The sequence below is a fragment of the Canis lupus genome, chromosome 5 (genome assembly GCF_003254725.2).
Source record: "Canis lupus dingo isolate Sandy chromosome 5, ASM325472v2, whole genome shotgun sequence".
NCBI lineage: Eukaryota > Metazoa > Chordata > Mammalia > Carnivora > Canidae > Canis > Canis lupus.
The window spans coordinates 22,366,555-22,384,000 of NC_064247.1; the positions used below are offsets into that span (position 1 = coordinate 22,366,555).

General features: G+C 40.0%; 1 protein-coding gene across 5 annotated transcripts in view; it reads left to right on the top strand.

Moving 5' to 3' along the window:
- The window catches only part of ARHGAP20 (Rho GTPase activating protein 20), a 140,337-nt gene that overhangs the window by 111,490 nt on the left and 11,401 nt on the right, over positions 1-17,446 (top strand). For all 5 annotated transcript variants that reach the window (XM_025465590.3, XM_025465595.3, XM_025465591.3 and 2 more), the window contains 2 exons: positions 13,778-13,956; positions 15,532-15,693. In XM_025465590.3, the coding sequence (XP_025321375.1) occupies positions 13,778-13,956; positions 15,532-15,693 (341 nt within the window). The remainder of the gene's footprint in view (positions 1-13,777; positions 13,957-15,531; positions 15,694-17,446) is intronic.

Here is a 17,446-nt window from a genome sequence, read left to right on the forward strand (position 1 = left end):
TATACATAGACCACATCTTCTTTATCCCTTCATCTTTCGATGGACACTGAGGGTCCTTCCACAGTTTGGCTATTGTGGACATTGCTGCTAGAAACATCGGAGTGCAGGTGTCCCAGCGTTTCATTGCATCTGAATCTTTGGGGTAAATCCCCAACAGTGCAATTGCTGGGGCATAGGGCAGGTCTATTTTTAACTCTTTGAGGAACCTCCACACAGTTTTCCAGAGTGGCTGCACCAGTTCACATTCCCACCAACAGTGTAAGAGGGTTCCCTTTACTCCACATCCTCTCCAACATTTGTTGTTTCCTGCCTTGTTAATTTTCCCCATTCTAACTGGTGTGAGGTGGTATCTCATTGTGGTTTTGATTTGTATTTCCCTGATGGCAAGTGATGCAGAGCATTTTCTCATGTGCATGTTGGCCATGTCGATGTCTTCCTCTGTGAGATTTCTCTTCATGTCTTTTGCCCATTTCATGATTGGATTGTTTGTTTCTTTGGTGTTGACTTTAATAAGTTCTTTATAGATCTTGGAAACTAGCCCTTTATCTGATAGGTCATTTGCAAATATCTTCTCCCATTCTGTAGGTTGTCTTTGAGTTTTGTTGACTGTATCCTTTGCTGTGCAAAAGCTTCTTATCTTGATGAAGTCCCAATAGTTCATTTTTGCTTTTGTTTCTTTTGCCTTCATGGATGTATCTTGCAAGAAGTTACTGAGGCCGAGTTCAAAAAGGGTGTTGCCTGTGTTCTCCTCTAGGATTTTGATGGAATCTTGTCTCACATTTAGATCTTTCATCCATTTTGAGTTTATCTTTGTGTATGGTGAAAGAGAGTGGTCTAGTTTCATTCTTCTGCATGTGGATGTCCAATTTTCCCAGCACCATTTATTGAAGAGACTGTCTTTCTTCCAATGGATAGTCTTTCCTCCTTTATCGAATATTAGTTGCCCATAAAGTTCAGGGTCCACTTCTGGGTTCTCTATTCTGTTCCATTGATCTATGTGTCTGTTTTTGTGCCAGTACCACACTGTCTTGATGACCACAGCTTTGTAGTACAATCTGAAATCTGGCATTGTGTTGCCCCCAGCTATGGTTTTCTTTTTTAAAATTCCCCTGGCTATTCAGGGTCTTTTCTGATTCCACACAAATCTTAAAATAATTTGTTCTAACTCTCTGAAGAAAGTCCATGGTATTTTGATAGGGATTGCATTAAACGTGTAAATTATCCTGGGTAACATTGACATTTTCACAATATTAATTCTGCCAATCCATGAGCATGGAATATTTGTCCATATCTTTGTGTCTTCCTCAATTTCTTTCAGAAGTGTTCTATAGTTTTTAGGGTATAGATCCTTTACCTCTATGGTTAGGTTTATTCCTAGGTATCTTATGCTTTTGGGTGCAATTGTAAGTGGGTTTGACTCCTTAATTTCTCTTTCTTCAGTCTCATTGTTAGTGTATAGAAATGCCATTGATTTCTAGGCATTGATTTTGTATCCTGCCATGCTACCAAATTGCTGTATGAGTTCTAGCAATCTTGGGGTGGAGGCTTTTGGGTTTTCTATGCAGAGTATCATGTCATCGGCAAAGAGGGAGAGTTTGACTTCTTCTTTGCCAATTTGAATGCCTTTAATATCTTTTTGTTGTCTGATTGCTGAGGCTAGGACTTCCGGTACTATGTTGAATAGCAGTGGTGAGAGTGGACATCCCTGTCTTGTTCCTGATCTTAGGGGAAAGGCTCCCAGTGCTTCCCCATTGAGAATGATATTTGCTGTGGGCTTTTCGTAGATGGTTTTTAAGATTTCAAGGAAAGTTCCCTCTATCCCTACACTCTGAAGAGTTTTGATCAGAAATGGATGCTGTATTCTGTCAAATGCTTTCTCTGCATCTAATGAGAGGATCATATGGTTCTTGGTTTTTCTCTTGCTGATATGATTGATCACATTGATTGTTTTACGAGTGTTGAACCAGCCTTGTGTCCCGGGGATAAATCCTACTTGGTCATGGTGAATAATTTTCTTAATGTGCTTTTGGATCCTATTGGCTACTATCTTGTTGAGAATTTTTGCATCCATGTTCATCAGGGATATTGGTCTGTAATTCTCCTTTATGGTGGGATCTTTGGTTTTGGAATTAAGGTGATGCTGGCCTCATAGAATGAATTTGGAAGTACTCCATTTCTTTCTATCTTTCCAAACAGCTTTAGGAGAATAGGTATGGTTTCTTCTTTAAACGTTTGATAAAATTCCCCTGGGAAGCCATCTGGCCCTGGACTCTTGTGTCTTGGGAGGTTTTTGATGACTGCTTCAATTTCCTCCCTGGTTATTGGCCTGTTCAGGTTTTCTATTTCTTCCTGTTCCAGTTTTGGTAGTTTGTGGCTTTCCAGGAATGCGTCCATTTCTTCTAGATTGCCTAATTTATTGGCGTATAGCTGTTCATAATATGTTTTTAAAATCGTTTGTATTTCCTTGGTGGTGGTAGTGATCTCTCCTTTCTCATTCATGATTTTATTAATTTGAGTCTTCTCTCTCTTCTTTTTAATAAGGTTGGCTAATGGTTTATCTATCTTAATTCTTTCAAAGAACCAACTCCTGGTTCTGTTGATCTGTTCCACAGTTCTTCTGGTCTCGATTTCGTTGAGTTCTGCTCGAATTTTAATTAACTCTCTTCTTCTGCTGGGCGTAGGGTCCATCTGCTGTTTTTTCTCTAGCTCCTTTATGTGTAAGGTTAGCTTTTGTATTTGAGTTATTTCCAGTATTTGAATGGATGCTTGTATTGCGATGTATTTCCCCCTTAGGACTGCTTTTGCTGCATCCCAAAGATTTTGAACGGTTGTATCTTCATTCTCATTAGTTTCCATGAATCTTTTTAATTCTTCCTTAATTTCCTGGTTGACCCTTTTATCTTTTAGCAGGATGGTCCTTAACCTCCACATGTTTGAGGTCCTTCCAAACTTCTTGTTGTGATTTAGTTCTAATTTCAAGGCATTATGGTCTGAGAATATGCAGGGGACGATCCCAATCTTTTGGTATCGGTTCAGATCCGATTTGTGACCCAATATGTGGTCTATTCTGGAGAAAGCTCCATGTGCACTTGAGAAGAATGTGTATTCAGTTGAGTTTGGATGTAAAGTTCTGTAGATTTCTGTGAAATCCATCTCGTCCAGTGTATCATTTCAAGCTCTCATTTCTTTGGAGATGTTGTGCTTAGAAGACCTATCGAGGGTAGAAAGAGCTAGATTGAAGTCACCAAGTATAAGTGTATTATTATCTAAGTATTTCTTCACTTTGGTTATTAATTGGTTTAAATATTTGGCAGCTTCCACACTCGGGGCATATATATTGAGGATTGTTAAGTCCTCTTGTTGGATAGATCTTTTATGTATGATATAGTGTCCCTCTTCATCTCTCACTACAGTCTTCGGGGTAAATTTTAGTTTATCTGATATAAGGATGGCTACCCCTGCTTTCTTTTGAGGACCATTTGAATGGTAAATGGTTCTCCAACCTTTTATTTTCAGATTGTAGGTGTCCTTCTGTCTAAAATAAGTCTCTTGTAGACAGCAAATAGATGGGTCCTGCTTTTTTATCCAGTCTGAAACCCTGTGCCCTTTTGATGGGGTCATTAAGCCCGTTCACGTTCAGAGTTACTATTGACAGATACGAGTTTAGTGTCATCATGATATCTATTCAGTCCTTGTTTTTGTGGATTGTTTCACTGAACTTCTTCTTAAAGGGGAATTTTAAGAGTCCCCCTTAAAATTTCTTGCAGAGCTGGTTTGGAGGTCACATATTCTTTCAGTTCCTGCCTGTCTTGGAAGCTCTTTATCTCTCCTTCCATTTTGAATGAGAGCCTTGCTGGATAAAGTATTCTTGGTTGCATGTTCTTCTCATTTAGGACCCTGAATATATCCTGCCAGCTCTTCTGGCCTGCCAGGTCTCTGTGGAGAGGTCTGCTGTTACCCTAATACTCCTCCCCATAAAAGTCAGGGATTTCTTGTCTCTTGCTGCTTTAAGGATCTTCTCTTTATCTTTGGAATTTGCAAGCTTCACTATTAAATGTCGAGGTGTTGAACGGTTTTTATTGATTTTAGGGGGGGATCTCTCTATTTCCTGGACCTGAATGCCTGTTTCCCTTCCCAGATTAGGAAAGTTTTCAGCTAGAATTTGTTCAAATACATATTCTGGCCCTCTGGCCCTTTCGGCGCCCTCGGGAACCCCAATTAAATGTAGGTTTTTCTTCCTCAGGCCGTCGTTTATTTCCCTTAATCTGTCTTCATGGTCTTTTAATTGTCTGTCTCTTTTTTCCTCAGTTTCCCTCTTTGCCATCAACTTGTCTTCTATGTCACTCACTCGTTCTTCCACCTCGTTAACCCTCGTTGTTAGGACTTCTAGTTTGGATTGCATCTCATTCAATTGATTTTTAATTTCTGCCTGATTGGATCTAAATTCTGCAGTCATGAAGTCTCTTGAGTCCTTTATGCTTTTTTCTAGAGCCACCAGTAGCTGTATAATAGTGCTTCTGAATTGGCTTTCTGACATTGAATTGTAATCCAGATTTTGTAACTCTGTGGGAGAGAGGACTGTTTCTGATTCTTTCTTTTGAGGTGAGGTTTTCCTTCTAGTCATTTTGCTCGGTGCAGAGTGGCCAAAAACAAGTTGTATTGGGAAAAGGAGAAAAAGAGAGAGAAGGAAAGAAAAGAGAAAAAGAAAAAAGGAAGAAAAAAAGGAAAAAGAGAAGAAAAAGAGAAAGAAAAAGAAAGAAAGGTAAAAAAAGGGGGTGGGGGAAGCAATCAGAAATCAAAAAGAAAAAAATAACACACGGGGGAGTATCTTCTGATTCTGTATACTTTAAGTCCCTTGACTCCCCTGGAACTTGTCCGTCTAGCTGGTCTTCTGGGGGAGGGGCCTGTTGTGCTGATTTTCAGGTGTTAGCACTTGGGGGAGCTGCTCTGCCCCTGCCTGGTGCAGGGTTTAGTGGGGGTTGTTTACCCCGTGAGGCCCCAGGAGGAACAACCACAGTGGCGGGGCCAGCTCTGGAGCCCTGGAGTCAGCTCCCGCAGTAACTCTGGAGCTCTCCATCTGCAGGGCCTGGAGGCTCCGGGCGGGGCTGCTGATCTGCTCAGCTCAGGGCAGGAGGGTCCTTGTGGTCCTGGGCCCTCCCAGCCTCTGCCTGTCCCGGGGGGGAGACCGAATCCTGGGCTGTGTCCGGCGCCCTGTGCTCCACTGTTGGATTCCCGTTCCCGCCCCGCAGCCCCCTCCGCGGAGACTCTTCCTCTGCCCGAGCCCCTCCGAGCTGCTCCAGGTCCAGCCGTGCGTGCTGCAGTCTTTTAGGGAGCTCGGCCGCGGGGTGTGGCGCACTCTCCCGGGGCGCAGGTGTCTGTAGTGTCCCAGGGAGCCCGAGGGCATCCCCGCCCTCCTGGGGTCCTGCTCTAACTCCCTGCAAGCCCCTTTCAGCCTGGAAAGGTTGGTGCAGCTCCTGCTTCTCCGGGACGGGGCTCTCCTGTCCTGGGGACACTCGCCCCGGCCTCAGCCCAGCTCCTCGTGTGGCCCCTCCCCCTTGGATGCCTTTTATTTCTTTATTTCTTTTTCCCCGTCTTCCTACCTTGATAGAAGCACGAACTCTTCTCACTGTAGCATTCCAGTTGTTCTCTCTTTAAATCTCAGGCCGAATTCGTAGATTTTCAGGATGATTTGAAGGTTATCTAGGTAATTTGGTGGGACAGGTGATTTGGGGACCCTACTCTTCTGCCATCTTGCCCCCATTCCTTGTCAAGGTATTTTTTATTTTGATTTAATTTTTTTGGCCCATGAGCTTTTCAGTAGCTCATGAATAATCTCCACATATTTTCCAGTTTTCTTTTTGTAATGAATTTCTAGTTTCAAACCATTATAGTCAGAAAACATACTTGATATGACTTCACCTTCTTAAATTTGTTAAAACTACTTTTGTGGCCTAATATATGATCTCTCCTGGAGAATTTTTCCATTTGCATTTGAGAAGAATGTATATTCTGTTCTGTTTGGGTGGAGTGCACGCACTGTATGTATGGTAAGTCCATCTAGTCTACCATGTCATTTAAGGCCAGTATTTCCTTATTGATTTTTTTTGGTCTGGATGATCTATCCATTGATAAAAGTGCAGTATCACAATCCTCTACTATTATTATATTGTCATCTATTTGATTCCTTTATGTCTGTTAGTATTTGCTTTATATATTTATGTACTCCTATTTTGGATGTATAAATATCTACAAACATTATATCCTTTTGTGGATTGACCTCTTTATCATTATGTGTGATGCCCTTCTTTGCCTCTTATTACAGACTCTGCTTTACAGTCTATTTTGTCCAGTGTGATATAAGTATAGCTTCTTTTTGCCTCTTATTACAAACTCTGCTTTACAGTCTGTTTTGTCCAGTGTGTTATAAGTATAGCTTCTCCAGCTGTCTTTTGGTTTCCCATTTGCATGGAATATCTTTTTCTGTCTCTTCATTTTCAGTCTATGTATGTCCTTAAATCTGAAGTCAGTCTCTCAGAGGTAGCATATGGATGAGTCATGAAGTTTTTGTTGGTCCATTCAGCCACATTATGTTTTCCATTCTAATTCGAGTTTTTAGTCCATTTATATTTAAAGTAATTACTCATAGGTATGTGCTTATTGCCATTTTGTTCTTTTTTTCTGGCAGTTTTATAGTTCCTCTGTTCCTTCTTTTCAGGTTCTCTTCCTTTGTAGTTTGATGATTTTTTTTAGTGGTATGCTTTGATTAATTTCTCATTTATCTTTTGTGTATCTTCTCTGGGTTTTTGTTTGATGGTTACCATGAGGCATACACATAACAAATTTATAACATTCCTACTTTAAATTGATACTAAGAAAAAAAAATTGATACTAAGTTTGGACACTTTCTGAAGCTCCCCATTTTTATTCTACCCCTGCTGTATTTCACATTTTTGATGTCACATTTTACATCAAATTTTCACCAAGTGTAACCCTTAACTAATTATCGTATTAATTTTTACTACTTTTGTCTTTTAACCTTTATACTAACTTTATAAGTGATCAATCCATTATCTTATTATATGTTTACCATTACCATTGAGAGTTATATTTTTCTATGTTACTAATTAGTTATCACTAATTAGTGCTCTTTTATTCATCTTAAAGAAGTCCCTTTAACATTTCTTGTAAGGCTGGTTTAGTAATGATAAACTCCTTTAGCTCTTGCTTTCCTGGAAACTTTATTTCTTCTTTAATTCTGAATGATAACTTTGCTATGTAGCATATTCTCCTTTGGAAATTTTTTTCCTTCAGCACTTCAAATATCATGTTACTCCTTCTAGGCTGCAGAGTTTTACTAAAAGATCAAATAGTCTTATGGAGATTCCCTTGTATGTAACAAGTGGCTTTTCTCTTCATGCTTTTTTTTAAGATTTTATTTATTTATTCATGAGAGACACAGAGAGAGAGAGAGAGGTGGAGATATAGGCAGAGGGAGAAGTGCTCCATGCAGGGAGCCCAATGTGGGACTCGATCCCTGGACTCCAGGATCATGCCCTGAGCTGAAAGCAGACCCTCAACTGCAGAGCCACCTAGGCATCCCGCTCTCTTGATGCTTTTAAGATTCTTTCTAGTCTTTAACTTTTAGCATTTTAAGTTTAATGTGTCTTGGTATGGGTCTTTTTGGATTCATCTTATCTGGAACTCTCAGGAATTCCTGGATCTAGATGTCTCTTTCTTTCCACAGCTTAAGGGAAGTTTTCAGCCTTATTTCTTCACATAAGTTTTCTGCCCCTTTCTCTCTTTCTTTTCCTTTTGGGAATCCTAAAATGCAAATGTTAGTCTGCTTCATATTTGTCCCATAAGTCCCTTTAGCTGTCTTTTCTCTTTCTTCATCCCTGTTTCTTTCTGCTGCTCAGATCAGGTGAGTTCCTCTGCCCAGTTTTCAGGTTCACTGATCCTTTCTTCTACTTCCTTTAGTCTGCTATTGAACCCTTCTACTGTGTTTTTTAGTTCAGTTTCTGTACTCTTCAGCTCTGTGATTTCCACTTAGAACTTTCTTGTATTTTCTCTTTGTTGAAGTTCTGTATTTATACATTCTTCTCCTGAATTAAGTGAGCTTCTTAATGGCCATTACTTTGAACTCTTAATCATTACTTATTTCTATTTCATTAAGGGTTTTTTTTTTTTGATTTTATGTTTTCTTTTGTTTTTAAAATATTCCTGTGTTTCTTCATTTTGCTTAACTCTCTGTACAACTTTCTATACATTAAATGAAATAGTTACCTCTCCCAGTCTTGAAGGGTTGGCCTTGTATAGGAGATGAACCTTAACATTTACCCCTGCTCTGGCTCTTGGTTGTCTTCCCAACCTCTGTGATTGTCCAAGCAGCCCATTTTATTGTTAATGGCTCCCAGTAATTGAGGCTATGCCGAGAGCAGTCAGTGTTCCAAAGGGGGCGGGGGTGGGGGGGAATCTCCTTCAGCACTAGATGTAAGCTGATTGGAAGCCAGACTCCCAGGCAGCAGCTTTTAAAGAATGAAAATATATGCAGTCTTGTGGGACCACAAGTATATACCCTGCTGGTTCCTAGAGCTAATCCATCTGGAGATGTCCCCTAGGCAGTAGTGGCAAAGGTCAGGGCTCCAGATGAATGAATAAGCTTCTTTCTGGGAGATACTGGTGACCTATAGGGAAGTAGAGGGGAAGGGCAAAGATGGTGTCTCCCATCCTATATTCCCTGAGAATACCTTCAAAGCCTCTAGATATATGTCATATCTGAAGCTAGCCCCAAGACTGGCAAGTAGGCCTCTTTCACAGAAAGAATGGGGGTGTGTTTCAGTCTGCTGTCTGCAGAGTGCCCTAGGTGTGGTAATCTGCCAGGAACTATCTCTGACTATTACAGCTTCATGGAACCCAGAAATGCAAGTTCCTGTGGTCTCCAGTGCCAGACAATCATTGAGCAAGCAGAGGGAGAGCAGATGGTGTCCACTGGCTAGAGCAAGGCAGGGGGAGAGTGCAAAGCTGCAAAGATGGCACCTACCCAAAAAGGAGGGGGTGGAGAGGAAAAGGAAAAATAAGAAAAGAATTTTAAAAAGGAAAGGGAAATTAAAAGAAAAATTTAAAAAGAAGGGAAAATATGACACATGCCAGCATTAGTTAGGCAGAGGGAAAGCATAGAATATGGCACCCATCAGCTGGAGCATAAAGACAGTACTTGCTAGAAGGGGATTTGTGTGTGTGTGTGAGAGAGAGAGACAGAGAGAGATGAGAGAGAGAGATGTACCTAGCATCAACAAGGCAGAGGGAGAGCAGGAAGCTTCCATCCTCAGAGAGGATCCCAGTCCATACCCCTCAAACCAATGCTTTAAAACTAGGAAATGAGGCTCTTTTACATAAAGTCTGGGTGCTTTTCAAAGAGCTGCCTCTGCACTGGGCTGTGGGGACAGAGAATCTGCATATGGGCCTTTCAAGAACCGTTCCTCAGTTTGGCACAACACTGTGGGCATCATGGGTGTAAGCCCTGGTGGCCTTCAAAACCATATGTTTGGGGACTCATTTCTCAGGTGCCAGCCAGACTTAGAAGTTGAGTTATCTAATGTGGAGTAAAAAAAAAAACTATTCTCTCCTCATGGAGGAGCTTAAGGTTTTGAATTTCCTCCCAATCGCAGATCACCATGTCAGGGGTGGACCTTATGGTAAGATTGTGTCTCAGCTCTTCCTACCCACTTTGATGTGGTTTCCTTCTCACTTGCCCAGTATGAAGGTGTTGCTCCACCAGTTTTTAGGGGTTTTTAGAGGAAGTATTTCCATATCTAGCTGTAGACTAGGTGCATCCATGAAAGGAAGTGAGTTCAGGATCTTCCTACGTTTCCATCCTGCTAGAATTTTTTTTTTTTTTAGTTTAAAATCAGTTAGCCAATATATAGTACATCATTAGATTCAGATGTAGAGTTCAGTTAATCATCAATTGCCTATAACACCCAGTGCCCTCCATCCAATTACCCCCTTCCCCTCTAAGGACCCTCAGTTTGTTTCCTTTGATTAAGAGTTACTCATGGTTTGTCCTGATTGCTTCCCATTGATTTTTCCCTCCCTTCCCATATGGTCCTCTGCATTGTTTTGTATTTTCCTCCTGTGAGTGAAACCATATGATCATTGTCTTTCCCTGACTGACTGACTTTGCCCAGCACAATACCCTCCAGTTCATCTATGTTAACATAAATGGTAGGTATTCATCCTTTCTGATTGCCAAGTAATCTTCCATTGTATATATATACCACATCTTCTTTATCCATTCATCTGTCGATGGACATCTCAGCTCCTTCCACAGTTTGGCTGTTGTGGACATTGCTGTATAAACATTGGGGTACAGGTGCCCCTTCAGATCACTACATTTGTGTCTTTGGGATAAATAACTATAGTGCAGTGCTGGGTACCTCTATTTTTAGCCTTTTGAGGAACCTCCACAGTTTTCCATAGTGGCTGTATCAGCTTGCATTCCCAACAGCAGTGCAAGAGGGTTCCCCTTTCTCCACATCCTTACCAACATTTGTTGTTTCCTGACTTGTTAATTTTAGGCATTCTGGCTGGTGTGAGGTAGTATCTCATTGTGGTTTTGATTTGTATTCTCCTGATGCTAAGTTCCATCTTTCTAGAATTTCTAATTAGGTTTTTTAAATTATTTTTTCCATAATAATTGATAAGCACAAACTTTTGAGAATTGTAACTCTTAGTATTCAGATCCCTAATTTAAGCATGAAGAAACACTAACTTGAATCTTTCCAGGATTGTTTAGTAAAGTTTGATTTATAAAAATTTAGTTTGCTCTACAATTACATATCCCTTATATTTTTTATGTTTTTATAAAAACAATAGCATGTTTTTTCATCAACCTTTGACATTTAGAAAGTACGAGCTATGCATTGCAAGCTCTGCAAGAAAATAAACTTTAATGAAATTTTTTTTCTCTTGGTCCCAGAGTGAACATGAACTCTAAACTTGAATTTTGTCCATAACAAAAGGCATGGCTGCAGCTGAAAGTATTTATAATGAAGTACAGGACTCCATTTTCTACTTTATCCTCTGTCAACACTCATAGGATAGCTGGGTATATAACTTTATGATGAAGCATTTTTCCTAAGGAGTGTTTGAAAGCTAAAAAGTCAAATAAATCTGATAGTTTTAGAAATAAAGAAACCAGGTTAAATGTAAGGAAACTAGACTGAGCACAGCTGCTTAACATACGTATTAAATAAACATTTGCAGATTGACATTGGTAAACACAGGAACCTCCCTTCTGGGTTTAAGAATGGGTTTTGTTTCCTTCTCTGTTTTTTAAAATGGTTAAGTTTGGGAATGTCAGGGCAGGAAGTGCTTTAATTAAGCAGAGTCTGGTATTCCTTTCTGTCCACACAATTCCCAAGAGTGTTTCACTAAATGGAGAATGGATTTGAGGACACACACTGTGGAGAGGAGATTGGTGTCTTGGCAGTTTTAATGAAGACTGCTGTGACCCATACCCTTGCAAAGTAGTATTTTAATGTACATTATCCTACTTAATCCTCTTAATAAGTCTTTAAGGTATAGATCATATTCTTATAATGTCTTTAAAATTGGCATTAAGTAACTTGCCCAAATAAATATCTGAACCAGGAGTCTAACTGGGCTCCTGACTCCAGAGCTGCAGACTTTTACACCAAGAAGTAAGGAACTGATGATGCACTTACTGTACTCTAAGGAAGCTAAAGGTGGATGAAGGTCTGAAGGCCATTTGATTAGATGTTACTTATTTGACTGTCTCCTCACAACTTGGTTTTTGTAGTATTTGTTTTAAGTTGGCTATTCTGAGGAAATAAAATGCTAAGGGACATTAGAGCTAAACAATATAAAACATTTATATAAAACTCTTATTTGAAATTAGCATTTGACATGTGTGGCCATTCCCACTCTGAAAAGATAACCTCTTCAGCATCCCGTTGTTAGGGAGTGTTCACCAGCTGAACATCACCTGTGCTGGCTTGGCTCTCAGGGCCACACGACAGAGTTTGATGACTATTCGTATGTGCTCTCACTGGAGAAAATAGTGGCAGATCTTATGTGGGCACCTGAAGGCACCACAGCCTCAAATCTCCATTCTGTTGGTCTTAATCTCAAGCCATTTTGAATCAATCTCACATGTTGTGTGTGCCTGCTGGGCCAGCCAGAGATTCGGGCAAAATTTATACACGATATTTGGGGCTCCCACTATTCATTTTTTTTTCCTTTCTGGGATGCCACACACATTCTTTTTAGCTGCTGTGGGTGTATCTGTGTCCCTTCTGTAGTTCTTCAAGACAGCGAGAGTGCAGGTTCCTCCAGATTTTAGTGGCCCTACCACCCTGGAGCCCACCCTCAGGCTAAAAGCTGTAAGAACAGGAAACTGTAAAAATGGGACACTTGCCCTATACCATGCCATTCCCCCTTGCAAGTACCGAACCTTTTACCTCCTGTACCCACCTTCTTCTCTTTACTCTTTGGTGCCTTTAGGCTTTTGTATTTTTACATTTCGTCTAGAGTTTGTTTTCTGTATGTATGTTCTTGGAACTGGGGGACGTCAGTGGACAGGTCCAAGGAAACATAGAGCTGTCTTTTTTAAGAATCAAATCCTGTGCAAATCCATCAACTTTCATGTTAAAATTAGCTACAGATGACAAAAAATGCTTTTAGCAGTGTGATCTCACAAAATCATGATTCACTGTCGACCTTTTTCTGCCTATTTTGTTCACGCTGTCCCTTTCCATCTGAATCTCTCTTCAGTTCACTTACTGCCTGAGAATGATTTATTGAGTAATTACAAGGTGTGAACCACGATGCCAGGTGCTCTGTTGAAATTTTGTTCATTCAGAATCCAAATCAAATGCAAATGCCTCCAGGATTACTCCCTCCCTCTTAGTGTGGGTAGATGTGCTTTACCATTCTTCTGAATGCCTTTGGTGCTCTGCCCTTCCCTTATGATATTTTATTTATTAATACACTTGCTTCTTTTCCCATCACCACCAGACCTGTTCTCCCATTAGATTGTAAAGTTCATCATGGCAAGGACGAGTCTCACTCACATTTGCACCCATCCATGCTGCCTTGAATATGCTTTTTAAAGTTAGGAACTAAAAAGATACCTAAAAAAGGTCTTTGCAGTTGGAAAGAAAGGAGGAGGGGAATGTAGAACATTAGCTTCCTGCCTTTGTTTTTAGCAGTAGAGAGGTACATCAAGTTAATAAAGCATTATTTGTTTCTAGAGAACATCTTAAGACAACTCTTGGGTTTTTTCCTTCCTCCTCCTCATCCTCCTCTTCCCTTTCTCCTTTCCTTCTCCCTCCACCCTTCCTTTCCTCACCATTTAATTGTGGTCTGATTTAATCTTCAACTTCTTTGTATGCCTACTCTCATTTTAAAATGGGATAATATAGGTGTTAGTATGAAACATCTTTTGCTTTAAGCTGTTACAGTTCAGTAAAGAGAGCCTTTTCTTTGCCTTTGAAAATTCAGTGCCAAAAATCAAATAAACCAACCAGTGATGTTCCAAAACTGGGATGGAGAATAACCCAAACATTTGATTTTTTTTCCTTAATTTATAAAATATTACAGTGAAACTTCCTAGTTTGAATTGTCAGTAACAAAGGACATCTATAAGCATTTTTCTTTTTCAGCCATAGTAACGAACATTATATAAATTGAAAATTGTAAAAATAAGACGAAGTGAATTAAAATAGTTTTCCTAATAATCTCACTTCTTCCTTAGATTCAGGCCAGAAGACATTTAAGAGGAGAAGATCTATCATAAATTGGGCTTTCTGGCGGGGTTCTAGCACTCACCTGGATAACTTGCCTGTGTCACCAACATCTCCTATGCCGGGACAGCTCTTTGGAGTCTCTCTGCCAAATATTTGTGAAAATGACAATCTGCCCAAACATGTCTTGGTGAGTCTCATTTTGGCCTGTGACAGCAATGGGAAAGGAGAACCCTGGGAGGGAAATCTGTTCTTAAATGGAACAATTATAGAACACGGTTTCAGCTTTGGCTGAGAATATTATTATTACTTCAGGGAATAAAAATCTGATTAGGCTATTGCAGAATCCTAAGGGAAACATAATGGGGAGAGATGGTGTAGGGCTGGTGGTTTCGGGAAGAAGCCATATCAGCCTGCTCAGATAAATTAGAGTTTACTCTGTAGGCAGAGTCTACACCAGAGTCCTTTGATCTTTCACATTTCTCACATGGCCTTTCTGAAACTCTGCATTGTTCTCGAAGCCTCCTTTAAACACTTTAGAAGCAGAAACTACTCATTCTTTTACTTTTTAAAAATCCAATGTGTGTCTTACTTACATTTCAAGTGTTTACACATGTATATCCTCCAGCATTTAGTTACCTTTCATGAATAGAATGAGCCAGATGAAACCACTGAGTTTGTACTGTCTCTTTGATATATTAAATAATCACTGGCAAGTGACATTTATTGAGTGTCCCGTATTCTACAAGCACCGTACTAGATGTACAGTTCTTTATCCTGTATCATGCACTTATACATGCCACACGTGAGCCTTGCCCCTTTATTGCCCACCCTGCACAGCAGATTGAGCATTTATTATCATTATCATTATCCCTACATTACAACCTTTTTTTTTTTTTTAAAGATTTTGTTTATTTATTCATGAGAGACAGAGAGAGAGGCAGAGGGAGAAGCAGGCTCCATGCAGGGAGCCCGACGTGGGACTCGATCCCGGGTGTCCAGGATCAGGCCCTGGGCTGAAGGCAGCGTTAAACCACTGAGCCACCCGGGTTTCCCCCTACTTTACAAACTTAAAAAGCTTCAGTTTACCAGAAATGCACAGAGTAAATATGCGCCATTACTAGGTTTCAGATGCCGTGAGTTGCTTGTCTCCAACACCCATTCTTCTTCCAAACACCACAAGCAGAGGACATTTCTTTGCTAGAAAGAAAGCAAAATGAAAGATTGATCACAATGCAGTAGAGTGGAGAAAGCTTCCTGAAGAGGTGATTTTTTTTTTAGCCTGATTTTAAAAGAATGGAGTAAAAATACAGAAAGTAGAATGAGGTATGGAGTCATATATATAAAAAAAAAAAAAAAAAAAAAAAACGAGCCAAGTGAAGAATGAGTCCAGCAAGAGTATTTCCATATTTGGGGGAAAGAGTCTGAATAAGAGAATAATAGGAAAAGAGGAGTAATGGAAGAAGGGAGACAAGTTTGCAGGGAGTTTGAAGCAGTCAGAGAAAGTTGATTTTATAGTGGCTGTTCATTGAACAAAAGACAGTTTCATTAAATGAAATGTTTAGATGTTGAATTTAGGAAAAATGAGAAGGGGAGAGAGATTTAGAGACACCAGAACATAAACTGGCTTAGAACTTCTAGTAGCCCCTCCTTCCGTGTTTTCCCAGGGACGCCCTAACCTCTGGCAGTCAGAGAGGGTGAGTATGTGTTCCCCTGCTTGTATGGGTGAAGTGCCACTTTGGTTTTTTCCTTTGCTTCCTTATAGGATATGCTTTTCTTTCTTAATCAAAAAGGACCCCTCACAAAAGGGATCTTCAGACAATCGGCCAATGTGAAATCCTGCAGAGAGCTAAAAGAGAAACTGAATTCTGGAGTTGAAGTACATCTAGACTGTGAATCTGTTTTTGTGATAGCATCTGTCTTCAAGGTAGGAAAGGTTCTCCCTCCATCTACTCCCACAGTGTAGCTCTAGAAGAAGACAACTGGTTTCTCTCATTACAACATTTTTCCCAGCTGCAAAGAACCCTAATAGATTTAGAATCTAAAAAGTGTTAAAAACAAACAAACAACAACAAAACCCACTTCACAAAGCCAACATTGGCCTTTAAAAGCCTCTGCCAGAGATATGGCATGTCAGATATGCTTTTTAAATTTTTTCATCTTCACTCTGCCACCCCATATAAAAAATAAAAAGAAAACACACACAGCATATTTACCAAAATAAACATCCTGATTATGATGTCTTCTTCACAGTCTCATTACCTTCCTAATAAAGGCAGATTTTCAAGAATAAACTTGTATCCAACTTTGAAACAGAATTTACCATAATAAACATTTGCCTAACGACTAAAACAAAAACTTGCTAACCAAGACCACTGAAAATTCCATTCCCTTGTACAATCCTCATGCCTTCCCCTGCACCCCAGTGCCTTTTTAAAGTAAAAGCAAAATAGGAATGACTCCAGCATCTGGGTCTTTTATAAAACCCTGACCACATTTGGCATTTTTTGTGGTTCTTACCCTTTACCCCATCCATAGTTGAGTTACAGCTCTTCTGAAATGTTTTCCTCCCCACATTCTTGAAAATGCCTCCCGTGTTTTGAAAACCTAAAGTCAGAACCAGCTTCTAGCAGATACTTCAACCGCAGCCATAGCTTCTGTAGACCTGACTCAGGCTCCCATCTCCCAGCCCAGGTGGGATCCACCTGAGCCAGGAGTGGAGGAAAACGTGGTGAAGACAACCCTTCCATGTCCCTCCTCCTGGTCAGCTGCCTACAGAATCTTACTCCATGACTTGAAGAATAATCAAATGTTTCCTGGCAAATGAGCCACCTCTGCTCTTAACCCCTGCTGTAGACTTTTACAGTAAAGTATCACTCACAGAAATGGAGAGCGGAGTTAGGGTTATCTAATCGATTTTGCACAGGGTTTGTGACTACTCTTCCATCTTGAAATATAGTAAAGATATGCATGGTATGCCTAGCCAGATATATGTGTGGGCTATATAAGCACAATGAATTTTTCTTTTTTTCTTCATATATTTAGGCTTTCTCCCATCTCTTAATTTAAAAAGTTAAAGCTTACATTTTAGAAAATGTTCTTACTATGCTATTCTTCACAGAACCACACTTAAAATTCTGTATTAAATTTTTGAGGCTATTATCAAGAAATATGGGACTTAGAGGAGTCAAATTATATTTCAGATTGCAGAAATATCACTGGTACAAAAATACAAATAAGTAAAAGACAAATGATTGAAAAATCTGGGTAAATGGGTTCCAAGTAATTGAAATTTTGTAATCATGTAACCGTGTGTTACTCTCATTTCTTCCAAGTGGTTGCAGGAAAGAAGATACTTTCTGCCAAAAGTTTTTGAGCTTTTGGTTTGTTTTGTTTTTTTGTGTTTAAGACTATCTAGAAGTGGTACTTAAGTTTTCCTTTAATTTTTTACTTATGCTGGTTTTGCTTAAATACAAGCTTAACTTGGGCAGCCTGAATGGCTCAGTGGTTTAAGTGCCTGTCTTCGGCCCAGGGCATGATCCTGGAGACCCGGAATCAAGTCCCACATCGGGCTCCCTGCATGGAGCCTGCTTCTCCCTCGGCCTGTGTCTCTATCTCTCTCTCTGTGTCTATCATGAATGAATGAATGAATGAAGAATGAATGAATGAATGAACGAATG